Source organism: Lampris incognitus, chromosome 21, assembly GCF_029633865.1.
Source record: "Lampris incognitus isolate fLamInc1 chromosome 21, fLamInc1.hap2, whole genome shotgun sequence".
Classification (NCBI taxonomy): domain Eukaryota; kingdom Metazoa; phylum Chordata; class Actinopteri; order Lampriformes; family Lampridae; genus Lampris; species Lampris incognitus.
In genome coordinates this window covers 11463366-11483365 of record NC_079231.1, presented here as the reverse complement: position 1 = coordinate 11483365, position 20000 = coordinate 11463366, and the positions used below count along the sequence as shown (strand labels likewise).

The window sequence follows — 20000 nt, the reverse complement described above, 5'->3', positions numbered from 1 at the left end:
TGGTAAGCAAGAGAACAAAGTGTCACGTATGTAAACCATACAACATGTAACGGTAAGCAAGAGAACAAAGTGTCACATATGTAAACCATACAACATGTAACGGTAAGCAAGAGAACAAAGTGTCATGTATGTAAACCATACAACATGTAATGGTAAGCAAGAGAACAAAGTGTCACGTATGTAAACCATACAACATGTAACGGTAAGCAAGAGAACAAAGTGTCACATATGTAAACCATACAACATGTAACGGTAAGCAAGAGAACAAAGTGTCGTGTATGTAAACCATACAACATGTAACGGTAAGCAAGAGAACAAAGTGTCATGTATGTAAACCATACAACATGTAACGGTAAGCAAGAGAACAAAGTGTCATGTATGTAAACCATACAACATGTAACGGTAAGCAAGAGAACAAAGTGTCATGTATGTAAACCATACAACATGTAATGGTAAGCAAGAGAACAAAGTGTCGTGTATGTAAACCATACAACATGTAACGGTAAGCAAGAGAACAAAGTGTCATGTATGTAAACCATACAACATGTAATGGTAAGCAAGAGAACAAAGTGTCATGTATGTAAACCATACAACATGTAACGGTAAGCGAGAGAACAAAGTGTCATGTATGTAAACCATACAACATGTAACGGTAAGCAAGAGAACAAAGTGTCGTGTATGTAAACCATACAACATGTAACGGTAAGCAAGAGAACAAAGTGTCATGTATGTAAACCATACAACATGTAACAGGAATGAAACAGGACCACTTAAAAATAATCAAACCATCAGTAAACACCAGCCAGCTTGAAGTTGATTTAACAGTCAAATGAGAAACACTTCATCACACTTCATCGAATCACAATCTCTTTCTCTCACAGTCAGATACAATTATTTCTCTCCCTCCCTCTCTGTCTCGCTCACTCCCCCCTCTCTTGCGCTCCCTCTCTTGCTGTCTCTCTCCCTCTCTCGCTCTCTCCCTGTCCCCCCCCCCCGCCTGCTTTCTTTACACTTTGATCTACTTTTCACACTCTCCCCTTGCCCTTTACCTTAACAGCAGCCTTTCAGAGTGAAGCGAGGAACGGGAGAGGAGTTATTTTCTCCAGCGCTGGAAAATTGCACGTCTTCCTCAGGACACCTGTCCTCCTGAAGGAGAGGTTCTCCATCATTACCTCGGGCGCCCAAGGATCACCCAGACAGAGGAGCTGGGGGTTATTTATTCTGCTCACACACACACACACACACACACACACACACACACACACACACACACACACACACACACACACACGCACACACACTCTCTCTCTGTCTCTCATGGATCCACTATGCAGAGTAATGTCTGTGGTAGAAAACACCTGGGGGCGACGTGCTGCAGAACCTACACACTGGATCCAATGGCTTAATAAGAGTGTGAGGAGAGCAGGTACCTGATTCTAATGCTGCCAGCAGCTTGACTCCCTGACCAGTGTGTGTGTGTGTGTGTGTGTGTGTGTGTGTGTGTGTGTGTGTGTGGTCTGGGCAAAACATGAAAATATGAACCGGACCCCCGTGCAGGAACCGGAAATGCATACCAATACATAGTGAGTTGGAATCAAGTCTAGTTCGTTCATTTACAAACCTTTTGAGTTTAGTTTTTAATCTTTTGTAGTTACAAAACAAAGCCAATTAGTCACATCATGGCCAACATCAACGATGGGAGACAGAGTGAAAAGTGCAGCCAGACAAGTTGGGTTCACTTCAGCTCAACTCAGTTCGTTTTAGTTCAGTTCTCTAACAAAAGAATTGCCAAAGATCAGAAAATGTATTAAAAGGTAGGGAACTGAAAACAATTCACGCAGGCAAAATTGGTCTCAAGGTCTCTTTTTCTGAATCTGTTTCAGGTCTGACAGGACGCGGAAGTGGGGCAGGCTAAGCTAACTGCTAGCCCATGCAGACCGGCAGTCCCGACAGTCATCCTGGCTGGCGTTCCTTCTCTGGACAGTGATTTTTTTGTTGTTGTGTGTTTAGTTTGGATATCCGTGTTAGTTAGTATGTGTGTTCTTGTAGTTTCTGGATGTGTTTTTGTCTTTGTGTTGCACTGCTGTGGGCTGGGGGAAACGATATTTTAAATAAAGTGTCCCTTATTCCTGATTCTGGAGCAAACATGATGTTTTTTACACTTTGTTATGACTTGTGCTAACTCCACCTGACTTGCCAAATCATGTAACTACACACTTTTCTTTAACTGACACCCAAAATGTGCTGATGCATGGAGTCTGGTGCAACAAGCTTCTACAGCACCGACACCCTTACACGCCTACTGACTTGTCACATTCTTCCTCCTTCTGAGACTTAAACTGAGATATTAAACTTTCACAGTTGAACATAGTGGAGAGGACAGTTGATGTCAAATTGCAGACTTTGCTCCTCCCTGAGTTAGGGCCCCGACACACCAAACTGACTAGCAGCGACGAATGCCAAAGTAGCACTTGAACACACCGCAAAGACTACAGCCGACGGCCAACTAGCATGTACGTTCTGCACTGATTCGCTCGGCTGAACAGCCAATCAGAGTGATCTCTCTCACCGACGGGCTCCGCCCATTCAACATGCTGAATCGGCCGAAAGCATCCAACAGGGGTCCGACTAGTGCCGACGGTGCAGGACACACCGCAAAACTAGGGTACCAAACGACCTGGTGTGTCAGGGCCCTTACACTCCAGTTACAAGTCAGCTGAAACACGCACACACACACACGCACACACACACACACACACACACACACACACACACACACACACACACACACACACACACACACACACACACACACACACACACACGCAAACATGTCCTGAAGAACGCTCAGCTTTTTCTTGCTCGACACTAAGCTTAGGCCCTGGTCGTTCTGTGTTTAATGGAAGTAGATGAGAAGACCTCAACTGAGTCCAGCCAGTTTGACTCATTGATTCACTATGATGAAGAGCCACCATACCATTAGTGTTACTGTTCATCTTTACCATTTGTGGTTAAAACCATGTTTCTGAGGAAGGAAAATGTTTGTTACTAGCAGTCAAGGTGTTCAGCTCGATATCTCGGGTCAAGGTATCTGTTAATCACATCCAGCCAAATTCACGCTCCCAGTGTCCGTATACCTTCATTTATGAGATGACTGGACAATGTAGACTCTCTCTCTCACCTTTGTACCAATCTCGCTCATCCGATCCCCTTATTAAAGCCGAGGAAAAACCCGGGCCTCCCCCACGGCTGACACAGGTGAGATCGAATCCAATTACGGCAATAAGTACCTGTTTAAGTAACCTGTTCCTCACACTCATGGGAGTCATCCATCATGGGATGGAGGCGAGGGGGGGGGTTATAGTGACCAAATCCCCCATCACGATTCCTAAAACAGCTGTGATGAGTGCCCGTCGAAAACCTATACGGTTCACTTGCTGTAATCTCACCCTCAGACCAACTTTGAAGCTGAAACCTGACAGTTTTCTCCACTAATGAGTCTTTATGTAATCCATGTGTATGATGGAGTCCGGCTCCATAATACTAGCAGTCATCCTCACCATGGCTGCAGACTCTCTCCAGTGTTTTGACCGGGTAGGACGAACACTGGTGCAGCAGCGAACAACTACGTGTTGGAAACAAGATTGAAACGTGGAGCATCCGGGTAGTGTGGAGGTCTATTCTGAGCTAACGTAGACAATGGAGGTGCTGCAAATATCAAAACCATGTGCAGCACTGGTATCTGTTAAAATAGTCCGAGTTGGGGCGTCTGGGTAGCGTAGCGGTCTATTTTGTTGCCTACCAACACGGGGATCACCGGTTCAAATCCCTGTGTTACCTCCAGCTTGGTCGGGCATCCCTACAGACACAATTGGCCGTGTCTGCGGGTGGGAAGCCAGATGTGGGCATGTGTCCTGGTTGCTGCACTAGCGCCTCCTCTGGTCGGTCAGGGCACCTGTGTAGGGGGGAGAGGGAACTGGGGGGGGGGGGATAGCGTGATCCTCCCACATGCTATGTCCCCCTGGTGAAACTCCTCACTGTCAGGTGAAAAGAAGTGGCTGGTGACTCCACATGTATGGGAGGAGGCATATGGTAGTCTGCAGCCCTCCTCAGATTGGCAGAGGGGGTGGAGCAGAGACCGGGACGGCTCAGAAGAGTGGCCAAGTACAACTGGGGAGAAAAACAGGGGGAAAAGGCCAACAAAAAAAACCAAGAAGTCCAAACTCTGCTTTATCATTACCGTGCCCTTGAGCAAGGCACTAACAAAAACAAAGAAACACGTGGGCTGCTTGGAAAGAGGGTTGTCTACATAAGTGTGTGGATGTGAGGCAGAGGGTTTCGATAAACAGCCAGTAAACGTTCCCTGGAATCATAAAGACGAACAATAAATGAAAGCTGTCCCCCGTCGGGCTGACTGGAGGCGGTAGTAATTAAACCTCTCTTCACTCCGCATCCGCCTCCAGCAGGCAGCAAACAGCCAGCGGCCAGGTTGTGTTGTATTCAGTCTTTCAACACAACGTGACAACCACACCTGCTTCAACACAACCCACATCTACACAGAAACGAGCGAACGGGTCCGGCACTAAAGCAGCAGATCGCTTATCAGCGTCCACACGATACGTCTCCATTCAGGCAATTTGCAAAACAAATCAATTCAAACTGCAAATAAATGAAATCATCTGTCGCCCCGGCGGACTCTTCCAGACGCTCAACCACAGCCTGCAACGCTCACATCGGTCCAAACGACTCGTCAGCATGGATTTTTTTTTAACTTTTTTCCCTTCCAAGTTCATTTGTAGTTCACTCACAAACGAGGATGTGTGCGGCACAGCACGTAATGAAGTTTGCAACTGAAAATATTCAAATGTTATCAGGCAGGTGACATTATCAAACAGCCCCCCCCCCCCCGCTGCACGCAAACAGGAAGTGCCCTGCATGCGAGCCACTGTGCACACAAACATCTTCACCTACACGGCTGCCGTCTCAGCGAGCCCCACAACACAACGGGTTCGGCTGGCAGGACGGCGACGCGCTGATTTGTCCCGTGGCTGCAGGACCAGACCGCACCGCCGCGCCGACATGTCGGGTCTGAATCTGAATTAGGCCCGTCTGCTTTCCCTCCGCACGGTGCAGCCACAAACACAAACCCAAACGGTAAATCCCCGGTCTGCTGCAAAGACGCCCCGCAACCAACAGGGTCTGTCAGACGTGCACGCGCCTGTCTTCTCCCCGTCCGTCTTTCCCAGCGTGCAGAGACGCGCCTCGTGCATTCGGTTCTGTCGTCTTTAACCAAACACGGCGCAGAGCGGCACAGCCACTCGTCTGACTGACTTGTTAGAGGAATTTCCAAAAACTGGACTGTCTGATCAAATAAGCCGTGTGCTGGAAATGAGAAGGGCTTGGCTGCCGAGCAGTGAATGAGACTTTACACCCTCGGTGAAGGATGACGGGGTTCACTGAGGCTGGTCCTGCATGCATGGCGAGCATGAGCGACCACCCCCTCTGACTACAAACACACACGACTGATGAACTACCTGAACATTTACGGAGGAGCAGAGTCACTAAAACCAACCGCCGTGTAGGCCACTTAACACACACACACACACACGCACATGCACACGCGCACACAGACACGAACCCGCACACGCACGCACCCCCGGCGGCGTCTAAGCGGACAAGGTTTACCTTAGCGATCTGAACACACCAGTTCAGCAGCAGCTGCGAGCCGATGTTGTCTTTGTGCTCGTGCACGTAGTCCAGCAGGCAGCCGTGGGGCATGAGCTGTGTGACCAGCTGGATGGTGGGGCTCAGGGACACGCCAAGGAGACGCACCAGGTGGGGGTGCTCCATGCTGGCCATGATCAGCGCCTCCTGATGGGCCGGGGGGGGGGGGGGGGGGAGAGAGAGAGAGAGAGAGAGAGAGAGAGAGAGAGAGAGAGAGAGAGAGAGATTGAGAGACAGTCTGCTAGCAGTTGTAGGGATACCTGACTGCTCTGTGTGTGTGTGTGTGTGTGTGTGTGTGTGTGTGTGTGTGTGTGTGTGTGTGTGTGTGTGTGTGTGTGTGTGTGTGTGTGTTAGCATGCAGGTAACAGAGAGGTGATCAGGTCACGTTAAATTCAAGTAATTCAGCGGTTGGATGTGATCTGGATTCAAAAGTCCACATCAAACCCGCCATTCACTTCCTGCTTTATATGAAATGTTTTCCTGCACATGAAAAGATTACTGAGAGTAGTAGCTCTTGTTATTGTTGTTGTTATTGTTGTTGTTGGTGGAGCAGTAGTTTGGGTTATACATTTAAAATGGGGGACGTCCGGTTAGGGTACCAGTCTATTCCGTTGCCTACCAACACGGGGGTCACCGGTTCAAATCCCCGTGTTACCTCCGGCTTGGTCGGGCATCCCAACAGACACGATTGGCCGTGTCTGCGGGTGGGAAGCCGGATGTGGGTATGTGTCCTGGTCGCTGCACTAGCGCCTCCTCTGGTCAGTCGGGGCAGCTGTTCAGGGGGGAGGGGGAACTTGGGGGGGAATAGTGTGATCCTCCCACGTGCTATGTCCCCCTGGTGAAACTCCTCACTGTCAGGTGAAAAGAAGCGGCTGGTGACTCCACATGTATGGGAGGAGGCATGTGGTAGTCTGCAGCCCTCCCTGGATCAGCAGAGGGGGTGGAGCAGAGACCGGGACGGCTTGGAAGAGTGGGGCAATTGGCCAAGTACAACTGGGGAGAAAAAGGGTGTAAAACAAAAAAAGCAAAAAACAAAGAAGAAGACTAAATCTAAAATGGGACAAAAGTGATTTTTGACTCAAAAGGCACAGCTACGGCCCTGTGTGCCAGGGTGTCTCCCCGCCTGCTGCCCAGTGACTGCTGGGATAGGCTCCAGCATCCCTGCGACCCTGACAGCAGGATAAGCGGTGTGAATAATGAATGGATGGACGGATGGAAAGGCAAAGTTACACAATATACAACAAAACATATCTATGAAATCTGACTGCAAACCAGTTTTCGCCCCTCACCAGCCCTGTTGGTAGTCCTACCTCTCCCGCCCCTGTCGACCAAGTAAAGCAACGCACACTAGTGATAGGAGACTCCATTACCCACAACATCAGATTAGCTTCACCAGCCTCGGTTCACTGTTTACCCGGGGCCAGAGGCTCCGATATAGAGGATAATCCTGGGGTGCCGGCATCACAGAGGGAGAAAGAGGGAACCCAGGCACCCAGCACCACTTCTTTCAGCAACACTGTTATTCATGTCGGCGGCACGGCGGGCGCAGTGGTTAGCATGGTTAGCGTGGTTGCCTCACAGCAAGAAGGTCCTGGGTTTGAACGCCAGGCTGTCTCAGGTCCTCTCTGTGTGGAGTTTGCACGTTCTTCCCGTGTCTTTGTGGGTTTCTGCCGGGTGCTCCGGCCTCCTCCCACCATCAAAGACACATATGTTAGGGTTAATACTACTGACTGTGCCCCTGAGCAAGGCAATGGAAAAAAAGAGAACTGAGTTTGGCTGCACTGCAGCTGCCAAGTGCTCCTACCTAGCACTGGATGGGTTGAATGAATTTTGCTGTATGTATGTACAATGACAAATAAAGCGTCTTCTGTTCCACGGACAGAAATGAACAAACTGTTTGCCTGTCTCGGCTTTTCAATGAGCCAATAGGGCACGAGAGCCGTTTCAACGCAGGACGCATAGCGGGACCCTCCGTGCTGCAATTGCTCCGCTCAGCAGGGACTGTCACGCTGGGACACGTGGCGGAACTGCGTGGACCTCATCTGATGGACGCTGCAGATCTGGCCTCTCATTTGGGAGTTGATCTGTCAGCTTCATCGATCACCTGCGCAACACCTGCAAGTGGAAGCTGACAGAGTGATGAACCGTCCCTGTTAAATGCGTACTGTCATGAATGCTTTCAGCCTCATGTAGATGGCCATTTCCCTGCACTGACACTTGTTCCTGATTTTAAAGACTGGTCAACTGGTCAACTGTTGGGAGTCCAGCGAGACTTCAACACACAGGTTAAATGTCAAAGGAGGCAAAACGATGTACAAACTGTTATGGTTTTTAACAAGGTCAAACTATGGTCCAGCTGACACCCCTGGGAGCTCATCTAAGGCTTAACAATGTGGCCAGCACTGTATAAACCAACGACAATCAAAAGGGTTGGAGATGGGCATCCAGGTAGCGTGACGGTCTACTCTGTTGCCTACCAACAGGGGGATCGCCGGATCGAATCCCCGTGTTACCTCCGGCTTGGTCGGGCGTCCCTACAGACACAATTGGCCGTGTCTGTGGGTGGGAAGCTGGATGTGGGTATGTGTCCTGGTCGCTGCACCAGTGCCTCCTCTGGTCGGTCAGGGTGCCTGTTTGGGGGGAGGGGGAACTGGGAGGAATAGCGTGATCCTCCCACGCGCTACGTCCCCCTGGTGAAACTCCTCACTGTCAGGTGAAAAGAAGCGGCTGGTGACTCCACATGTATAAGTAGTCTGCAGCCCTCCCCAGATTGCCAGAGGGGGTGGAGCAGCAACCACAACGGCTCAGAAGAATGGGGTAATTGGCCAAGTACAATTGGGGAGAAGAACGGGGGGGGGGGGTTGGAGATTTGCAGCGGAGAATTCTGCACAGTATTGTGTCTGCCAATGCCTTCGTTTCTCTTCTAACCCTGATGGGAGTGATAACTGCCCTGTCTGCTCGCAGAGGGGCAGTTTAGCACTGCGTTTTGGACCCTGGCAGACCGTGTTTCCTGTGTCAGTTGCTGCAACACGTGTTCAGGATTCTTGGAGAAACGTTTTCTAAGCACACACTCATCCTAAGCTACATATACAGCCAAGAGTGGAGAGCAAAACTTCAGTCGTTTCATTTTTTCTTGGGTCAAGCACAAATGGCTCTTACCTCAGCAGGAGAAGTGAGAAAGACTCCTCAGATGTTACATCACATTACATTACATTAGTCATTTAGCCGACGCTTTTAACCAAAGCGACTTACAATAAGTGCATCATTTAATGTAGGAAATCAGGAGAACTACTAGTCATCAGAGGTCATAAGTGCATCTAAACAAGCATCTAAGAGCAAACCCAGTGCTGAAGTAAAAGTGCACGAAAGAGGTTTTTTTTTTTTAAAGAGTGAATACAATAAGTGCTAAGAGCAAGTAACAGGGTAGTAGTTCTTAAAGAGGTGAGTTTTCAACCTGCGCCAAAAGATGGGCAGCAACTCGGCTGTCCTGACATCAGTGGGGAGTTCATTCCACCACCGTGGGGCCAGGACAGAACAGAGCCTTGACCGGGTCAATCTGCAGCAGGGGCCTCTGAGCGACGGGGCAACCAGGCGTCCCGAGGCAGCAGAGCGAAGTGGTCGGGCGGGGGTGTAGGGCTTGACCATGGCCTGGAGATAGGAAGGAGCTGGTCCTTTCACTGCCCTGTAGGCTAGCACCAGAGTCTTAAACTGGATGCGAGCAGCTACTGGGAGCCAGTGTAGGGGCATGAGAAGGGGAGTTGTGTGGGAGAACTTAGGGCGGTTGAACACCAGATGAGCTGCAGCTTTCTGAACAAGCTCCAGAGGTCTGATGGCCGATGCCGGGGCGCCAGCAAGGAGGGAGTTGCCGTAGTCCAGCCGAGAGATGACCAGAGCCTGGATGAGCACCTGTGCCGTCTTGTCGGTGAGGAATGGGTGAATCCTCCTGATGTTATAGAGGAGAAATGTGCAGGAGCGAGCAACCGATGAAACGTTTGAAGCAAACGACAGTTGGTCGTCCAGGATCACACCCAGATTCCTCACAGTCCGAGTTGGCATCACCACGGTGTTGTCAATGGTGATGGCCAGGTCTCGGTGCGGGCAACCTTTCCCCAGGAGGATCATCAGCTCTGTCTTGTCCAGATTGAGCTTCAGGTGATGTGTTGCCATCCACTCCGAGATGTCAGTCAAGCACGCAGCAATGTGTGTCTCTACTTGTGTGTCAGAGGGAGGAAAGGACAAGATCAGCTGGGTGTCATCGGCATAACAATGGCAAGAGAAGTGGATGTGAATAGTATATTTGTCAGGATGATGAAGGCCAGACTGAAAGCTGATGACAACTTTTACAGCAAAACAAACAATGTGGAGGAGTTCAAGCATATGGTGCCTTAAAACGTTTTGTGTTCTGTTGTAGACAATGATTTTTGGAGTCATTTTGAGCTAAATTGTGTTTTGTTTGTTGGAATTTTCAGCCTTTACCTCCACAGTTGTATCCGGCCAATTAACCCACTCTTCCGAGCAGTCCTGGTCTCTGCTCCAACGCCTCTGCTGATCCGGGGAGGGCTGCAGACTACCACATGCCTCCTCCCATACACGTGGAGTCACCAGCTGCTTCTTTTCACCTGACAGTGAGGAGTTTCACCAGGGGTACGTAGTGCACGGGAGGATCATGCTATTCCCCCCAGTTCCCTCTCCCCCCTGAACAGGCACCCCGACTGACCAGAGGAGGCGCTAGTGCAGCAACCAGGACACATACCCACATCCTGCTTCCCACCCGCAGACACGGCCATTTGTGTCTGTAGGGATGCCGACCAAGCCAGAGGTAACACAGGGATTCAAACCCGTGATCCCCATGTTGGTAGGCATGGGAATAGACCAGCACGCTACCCAGATGCTCTAAGTTGGTGTTCTGTATTTATGTTTTTGTTTCGTATTATTTATTTACATCTTTCATTGTGTTTTTTATGTTTTGGAAAGCTCACATCGGAAAGTCCCATTGTGCTAAAAAACTGTTTGGAGCAAATAAAGAGGTTTTGACAACTCTCTCTCTTTCTGTGTCTCTCTCTCCATCCCTCTGAGTGGCAGATGGGTGTCGGTGTCATGGGGTTTGGATATGGGTGGGACGGTATAGTAGTGATGACAGAGTTGCAGCCAGACGGGGATGCGGCGGCGGCCCAGTGTTGAGGAGGAACTGCAGACATGGCAGCCAGCGCCGCATGTGTTTTGTTTGAGCAGACTGTGTATTTCAAATCACTACACACTTCAGCCCCCCCCCCCGCCTCTCTGAGTTCAGTTCAGGATGATTTATTGGCATTGCACTTGACGTTACATTTAAACGATCGCCAGTGTGTGAATACAAATAATGGCGAGAAGACAAACGACACGGCACATTTCCTTGATGAAAGAACACTGAAATAATTGTAAAAATATTCTTCTTTCCTCTCAACCATACAGAATGTACTCTAACTATCTATCAAACTCACACACACACGCACATGCTCACACACACACACACGCTGGACACGGAGGTGTATTTCAGGCTGGACCCGGGGCAGCTGATAGATAGATGAGCTGCCTGTTTAAATTTAGATGCTAAAGAATGTGCTTAGAGGGAGACTGGCCATGGTGTGATGGCTCGCCTGGGTGTAGAGTCGTCTAAAATGTGTGTGTGTGGTACTTTTGGCACCAACAATGCCCTGATTTAAACACACCCTGCCGGCTCCGAGTAGCGGCACTATATCTCCACTTCATAAAAGCCACCTGTCCAACACACACACACAAGCACGCACGCACGCACGCACGCACGCACACACACACACACACACACACACACAAACACACACACACACACACACCACAGCCACCTCTAAGCAGGCCATGCCCTGAGAGTCTGGATCAATGAGTGAAGTGTGTTTTTGCATGTGTGTGTGAATGGGGGGGGGGCGGGGGGAGCAAGAGGAGAGAGAGAGAGAGCTTGAGAGAGAGAGAGAGAGAGAGAGAGAGAGAGAGAGAGAGAGAATTTTTGACTTTTAAAATAACTTTTATTTACATCACAGTAAAAAACAAACACTCCATTCCCATCAAGTCAACATTAAATAAAGTGGTGAGCTAGAAGAACAAGATCACATGCATCATTACTCAATCAAACACACACACACACACACACACACACACACACACACACACACACACACACACACACACACACACACACACACACACACACACACACACACGACCATAGTGAATTAGAAACTGAGAACAAGTGACCCAGCTTCACTTAGCGAACATAAAACACGTCGTAACCCCCACAGAGTCCTGAGAGAGTCCAGCTCTAGGATCAGGAGTTCATGTGACCTTCAGCATCTGCCAGGCTTCAACCACCAAGGTGTAAAAAGATGTGATTCCAGCTAGGTCCGCTTCTGATGATCTCAGTAAAAAAATCTGCTTATCCAACCCAAGCCCACCAGCTTTCTGAAGAGGCAGCCGAGAGAGCGAGAGAGAGAGAGAGAGAGAGAGAGAGAGAGAGAGAGAGAGAGAGAGAGAGAGAGAGAGAGAGAGAGAGAGAGAGAGAGAGAGAGAGAGAGAGAGAGAGAGAGTGGGGGGAGAGTGCTTCTGAAAAGACCTGGGAGTTGTAATGTGCATCATGGCTAAACTAGGCCCTCACTTCTCATTCCCACTCCTAGGGCAAACACTACTGTGTGTGTGTGTGTGTGTATGTGTGTGTGTGTGTGTGTGTGTGTGTGTGTGTGTGTGTGTGTGTGTGTGTGTGTGTGTGTGTGTGTGTGTGTGTGTGTGTGTGCGTGTGTTGTATGTCTCATCTCCCTGAGCATTGACCTCCATTACTGCCGCCTGACCCTTCTTTCACAGCTAGCTCACTTCCTCTCACACAAACACACATGCACACTCACATGTACACACACACACACACAGGAGGATAGAGCTGTTGCACTTTCCAAAGCGCATGAGTGTGTGGTTTTCTCTATGTGTGTGTGTGTGTTTACTACGTGTCATGCATCAACGCTGACTAAATTTATGACATGTTTGCATTTCTCCTATCAAGTAATCAGAGTCCTCACACAAAAGCACATATTTGCAAACACACGCAAATAAACTTGCGTGCGTCTCACGCCGCGCAGCCTGGCCCGTCTCACGCCACGCAGCCTGGTCCATCTCATGCCATGCAGCCTGGCCCGTCTCATGCCATGCAGCCTGGTCCATCTCACGCCACGCAGCCTGGTCCGTCTCATGCCATGCAGCCTGGCCCGTCTCATGCCACGCAGCCTGGTCCATCTCACGCCATGCAGCCTGGCCCGTCTCATGCCATGCAGCCTGGTCCATCTCACGCCACGCAGCCTGGTCCGTCTCATGCCATGCAGCCTGGTCCATCTCACGCCATGCAGCCTGGCCCGTCTCATGCCATGCAGCCTGGTCCATCTCACGCCACGCAGCCTGGTCCGTCTCATGCCATGCAGCCTGGTCCATCTCACGCCACGCAGCCTGGCCCGTCTCATGCCATGCAGCCTGGCCCGTCTCATGCCACGCAGCCTGGTCCATCTCATGCCATGCAGCCTGGCCCGTCTCATGCCATGCAGCCTGGCCCGTCTCATGCCACGCAGCCTGGCCCGTCTCATGCCATGCAGCCTGGTCCATCTCATGCCATGCAGCCTGGTCCATCTCACGCCATGCAGCCTGGTCCATCTCACGCCACGCAGCCTGGCCCGTCTCACGCCACACAGCCTGGCCCGTCTCACGCCACGCAGCCTGGTCCATGTCACGCCATGCAGCCTGGTCCATGTCACGCCATGCAGCCTGGTCCATGTCACGCCATGCAGCCTGGTCCATGTCACGCCATGCAGCCTGGTCCGTCTCATGCCACGCAGCCTGGTCTGTCTCACACCATGCAGCCTGGCCCGTCTCACACCATGCAGCCTGGTCCGTGTAACACCATGCAGCCTGGTCCATGTCACGCCATGCAGCCTGGTCCGTGTCATGCCATGCAGCCTGGTCCGTCTCACGCCATGCAGCCTGGTCCGTCTCACGCCACGCAGCCTGGTCCGTCTCATGCCATGCAGCCTGGTCCGTGTCACACCATGCAGCCTGGTCTGTGTCACGCCATGCAGCCTGGTCTGTCTCACGCCACGCAGCCTGATCCATCTCACGCCACGCAGCCTGGTTCGTCTCACGCTATGCAGCCTGGTCCGTCTCATGCCACGCAGCCTGGTCCGTCTCATGCCATGCAGCCTGGTCCGTGTAACACCATGCAGCCTGGTCCGTCTCATGCCATGCAGCTTGGTCCATCTCATGCCACGCAGCCTGGTCCGTCTCATGCCATGCAGCCTGGTCCGTCTCATGCCACGCAGCCTGGTCTGTCTCACACCATGCAGCGTGGTCTGTCTCACACCATGCAGCCTGGTCCGTGTAACACCATGCAGCCTGGTCCATGTCACGCCATGCAGCCTGGTCCGTCTCATGCCATGCAGCCTGGTCCGTGTCACACCATGCAGCCTGGTCCGTGTCACGCCATGCAGCCTGGTCCGTGTCACACCATGCAGCCTTGTCCGTGTCACGCCACGCAGCCTGATCCATCTCACGCCACGCAGCCTGGTTCGTCTCACGCTATGCAGCCTGGTCCGTGTCACGCCATGCAGCCTGGTCTGTCTCACGCCACGCAGCCTGATCCATCTCATGCCACGCAGCCTGATCCATCTCACGCCACGCAGCCTGGTTCGTCTCACGCTATGCAGCCTGGTCCGTGTCACGCCATGCAGCCTGGTCTGTCTCACGCCACGCAGCCTGATCCATCTCATGCCACGCAGCCTGGTTCGTCTCACGCTATGCAGCCTGGTCCGTCTCATGCCATGCAGCCTGGTCCGTGTCACGCCATTGCAGCCTGGTCCATGTCACGCCATTGCAGCCTGGTCCGTGTCATGCCATGCAGCCTGGTCCGTCTCATGCCATGCAGCCTGGTCCGTCTCATGCCATGCAGCCTGGTCCGTGTCACACCATGCAGCCTGGTCCGTCTCATGCCATGCAGCCTGGTCCGTGTCACGCCATGCAGCCTGGTTCGTGTCACGCCATGCAGCCTGGTCCGTCTCATGCCATGCAGCCTGGTCCGTGTCACGCCATGCAGCCTGGTCCGTTTCACGCCATGCAGCCTGGTCCGTCTCACGCTATGCAGCCTGGTCCGTGTCACGCCACGCAGCCTGGTCCGTCTCACGCCACGCAGCCTGGTCTGTCTCACGCCACGCAGCCTGGCCCGTCTCATGCCATGCAGCCTGGTCCGTCTCATGCCATGCAGCCTGGTCTGTCTCACGCCACGCAGCCTGATCCGTCTCACACCACGCAGCCTGGTCCGTCTCACACCACGCAGCCTGGTCCGTCTCATGCCACGCAACCTGGTCCGTCTCACAACATGCAGCCTGGCCTGTCTGGTCCGTCTCACGCCACTCAGCCTAGTCCATCTCACGCCATGCAACTGGTTCGTTTCACGCCACGCAGCCTGGTCCGTCTCACGCCACGCAGCCTGGCGAGCCTCATTTTGAATTCTGCTCCAATGTTTGTCTATTTGTGTGTGCACTCATAATGTGTGTGTGTGTGTGTGTGTGTGTGTGTGTGTGTGTGTGTGTGTGTGTGTTCCCAGTGCATGCTGGGAATTACCTGGCTTGATCGTGCACTACACACTGAAATACTTGCAAAGACAAACTGCAGAAATACTGAGGCCATGATCATGCAGCGCCAGCTGCAGCGGCCGGGTCACGTGATCAAGATGCCCCATGTCGGCTACCTGGCAGAGCGTTATGTGGCAAGCTACATCATGGTCGACACTCAGCTGGAGGGCTGAAGAAGCGCTATAAGGATCAGAAGACGAACACTTTGAGGAAGTGAAGGATCAGACCCGGGGATCTGGAGGGTGTTGTGTGACGATCACGGGTGACTAGACTCGCTAGGCCTTGGTTAAGGGGTCGGACTCTTTAGTCAACTGGTTAACGTAGTCGCCCGTGGTGCGGGCAACCCGGGTTTGCGTCCCGGCTGAGGTGGCTGCTGGCTGCCCCCTGAATTTGCTACAGTTGTTGCTGACCGAACCACTCAGCGACAGCTGTGATGGGTTTGAGTGCTGGAGATGGAGAGGACAACCAGAGGAACGCAGAAGAAGCCAGTAGAACTACAGCCATGGCTGCCACCACCACCAACATCACCACATATACATGCCCTACCTGCAACAGAGATGTGGGTCCAGGACAGGACTGTTCAGCCAGCAAAGATCTCCCCGTTAAAGGAGTGGACATTGTCATTCGATTTCAAGCGACAGACAACCGGAGAGAGAGAGAGAGAGAGAGAGAGAGAGAGAGAGAGAGAGAGAGAGAGAGAGAGAGAGAGAGAGAGTGTGTGCGTGCATACTGCTGTATATGCATAAGTGCTATGCACGTAGACAAGGACCCAGGAGGAGGTGGGTATAGAAAGCACGAATGGAGTGTGAGTGTTTCTTAATGTGTGTGTGTCTGTGTGTGTGTGTGTGTGTGTGTGTATGTGTCTCTCAGAGGAAGAGCGTGAGCCTGCCTTTAGATTGCTGTTTAACAGATAGGCTGAGGCAGAATATTGGCTCTGGAAGGACACCCCCGCCCCCACCCCACCCCCGCCGGGAGAAGGATGGAGAGAAGAGGCGAGGATGCAAGGATAGAGGAGGGCTACAGGGAGGACATGAGGATATGTGAGGACAAGGGGGGGGGGTGAGGAGGAAGCGAAGAGCATGGCAGGAACATAAAGCAGCAGGGGAAAGCTGAAAATAGGAGAGGAAGAAAAAAAGAAAGACTGAAAAGGGAGGCGAGGGAAGTGGAGAAGACACCCTCATCCTCCATTTCTCCAGATTCCAACAGGCGGTGTCTCATAAACAAGTGCTGTTTTTAATGGAGTCTGGTTCTACACACCCTTTACTTTATTACTGCCCCCCTATGAGAGGCTGCTCTCATCCCTGTTCAACACCCAACACACCGTCCCGCAAAGCATCTGACTCCAATGGTTCAATGCCAAACACACACACACACACACACACACACACACACACACACACACACACACACACACACACACACACACACACAAGCATGCATGCACGCACACACACACACACACACACACACACACACACACACACACACACACACACACACACACACACACACACACACACACACACACACACACACATCACAGGAGAAGAAAACTACTCACGTCCATGAACTCCACATTGGCTTTGGGTCCGGTGGTCTCGTTGAGGATTTTTATGGCCACTGGGATTTTCACCGTCTCTCCCTCTGGGACCCAAATGCCCTGAGAGATGAGAAGCCACAATAAACACACAGCCGGGAGTGACTACAAACACCCACAAACACTGCAGAACACACACACACACACACACACACACACACACACACACACACACACACACACACGTGCACTCCTGCACACAAACACACACAAAAACACATGCATGGGCGTCCGGGTAGCGTGGCGGTCTATTCCGTTGCCTACCCAACACGGGGATTGCCAGTTCAAATCCCCGTGTTACCTCCGGCTTGGTCGGGCGTCCCTACAAACACAATTGGCTGTGTCTGCGGGTGGGAAGCTGGATGTGGGTATGTATCCTGGTCACTGCACTAGCGCCTCCTCTGGTCGGCTGGGGCACCTGTTGAGGGGGAAGGGGGAACTGGGGGGAATAGCGTGATCCTCCCATGTGCTACGTCCCCCTGGTGAAACTCCTCACTGTCAGGTGAAAAGAAGCGGCTGGCGGCTCCACGTGTATGGGAGGAGACATGTGGTAGTCTGCAACCCTCCCCGGATCAGCAGAGGGGGTGGAGCAGCGACCGGGACGGCTCGGAAGAGTGGGGTAATTGGCCAAGTACAATTGGGGAGAAAAAGGGGTAAAAAACAAAAACATACACAAGCATAAACACATCTGTGAAACACACTGGGCATTTGTCTGTATTCACAATTATTTGACTGCGTCACAATTAGAACGACTTCCTGTTTATAACCCCACCCCTCTCTAGGACAGCTTCACCTATTTACCTTCTTTTTTTGTGTGGATTTTCTTCCACAACTGTATCCTTCCAAGTACCCCACTCTTCCGAGCCATCCTGGTTACTGCTCCAGACTACCACATGCCTCCTCCTGTACATGTGGAGTCACCAGCCACTTCCTTTCACCTGACAGTGAGGAGTTTCACCAGGGGGATGTAGTGCCTGGGAGGATCACCAGTTCCCCCTACCCCCCGAACAGGCACCCCAACCGACCAGAGGCGGCGCTAGTGCAGCGACCAGGACACATACCCACATTCGGTTTCCCACCCGCAGACATGGCCAATTGTGTCTGTAGGGATGCCCGACCAAGCCGGAGGAAACACGAGGATTCGAACTGCCGATCCCCATGTTGGTAGGCAAGAGAATAGACTGCCACACCACCCGGAGGGCCCCTATTTCCCTTCTTAATCAGAAGTTTAATTTCGTTTGGTTTTTGTGTTGTGTGAGTGCTCCTCATCATTCCAGCCCTGCTTTTATTGAATCTATCACCTCCACTCTGCCTTTCTATCATCTCCACTCTGCCATTCTATCACCTCCTATCGCCTCCACTCTGCCATTCTATCACCTCCTATCACCTCCACTCTGCCTTTCTATCATCTCTACTCTGCCATTCTATCACCTCCTATCACCTCCACTCTGCCTTTCTATCATCTCCACTCTGCCTTTCTATCATCTCCTATCACCTCCACTCTGCCTTTCTATCATCTCTACTCTGCCATTCTATCACCTCCTATCACCTCCACTCTGCCTTTCTATCATCTCCACTCTGCCTTTCTATCATCTCCTATCACCTCCACTCTGCCTTTCTATCATCTCTACTCTGCCGTTATATCACCTCCTATCACCTCCACTCTGCCTTTCAATCACCTCTACTCTGCCTTTCAATCACCTCCACTCTGCCTTTCTATCACCTCTACTCTGCTGTTATATCACCTCCTATCACCTCCACTCTGCCCTTCTATCACCTCCATTCTGCCTTTCTATCACCTCTACTCTGCTGTTATATCACCTCCTATCACCTCCACTCTGCCCTTTCTATCACCTCCACTCTGCCTTTCTATCACCACTACTCTGCCATTCTATCACCTCCTATCACCTCCACTCTGCCTTTCTATCACCTCCACTCTGCCATTCTATCACCTCCACTCTGCCTTTCTATCACCTCCACTCTGCCTTTCTATCATCTCCACTCTGCCTTTCTATCATCTCCTATCACCTCCACTCTGCCTTTCTATCATCTCTACTCTGCCGTTATATCACCTCCTATCACCTCCACTCTGCCCTTCTATCACCTCCACTCTGCCTTTCTATCACCTCTACTCTGCTGTTATATCACCTCCTATCACCTCCACTCTGCCCTTCTATCACCTCCACTCCCCCTTTCTATCACCTCCACTCTGCCTTTCTATCATCTCCACTCTGCCTTTCTATCACCTCCTATCATCTCCCCTCTGCTGTTCTCTGCCTTTCTATCACCTCCACTCTGCCTTTCTATCACCTCCATTCTGTCTTTCTATCATCTCCACTCTGCCTTTCTATCACCTCCTATCACCTCCACTCTGCTGTTCTCTGCCTTTCTATCACCTCCACTCTGCCTGTCCGTCTCGTCTCGTCTCGGGCTTGTCATCATATTCTTTATGCATCTGCCCTTTGTTTTTTCTGATTCGTTATTATTCACTGTTGATGCTTTTGTCTCAGACAGAGAAAGCTTAGGAGGAGTGACGAGCCGCTCTTAGCGAGCTCCTCTCCTCCCGTCTCCATTTTTCATTTTCTGTGTCATCAAATGAGACTTCACACTCATCAAGAGCAGGAAACTCATCTGTAATAAAACACACAGCGTGAAGGAACAGGGACCCAGCGGTTAAAAAATATCATCTTCCTCGGTTATTGTGGTTTCCTTGTCCCAGACGGAGGCCAGCGTCTCCATGTAAGGAGCTGTGGATCAGTTAAGGATGGAGCTTTATTTAATGATGTCTGGAGGTATTAACGCTCAGGTGGGCCATAAACAGAGAAATAGAGTTAGGCAGGGCTGACAGTTGGGAAGGGAACATTTCTTCAGTGGGTTTGCTGGGTTTAGGGATGGCATGAATAAATTTGGGCGAAGGCAGTAAACTTTTACCCCTCCAGCTCTTTCAGGAGGTAAAACCAATCAGTTTAGCATTAGTTTGGAAAATTGACCTTTTAATGCTTTTCATTACT

General features: G+C 51.4%; 1 protein-coding gene across 1 annotated transcript in view; it reads right to left on the bottom strand.

Annotated features, from left to right (window-relative positions):
* LOC130131813 (receptor tyrosine-protein kinase erbB-4-like) overlaps positions 1–20000 on the bottom strand; it is a 350966-nt gene that overhangs the window by 57316 nt on the left and 273650 nt on the right. Inside the window, exons 20-21 of the mRNA XM_056301588.1 lie at positions 16954–17052; positions 5686–5871 (exon numbers count right to left, since the gene is read on the bottom strand). Coding sequence (XP_056157563.1) covers positions 5686–5871; positions 16954–17052 — 285 coding nt within the window. The remainder of the gene's footprint in view (positions 1–5685; positions 5872–16953; positions 17053–20000) is intronic.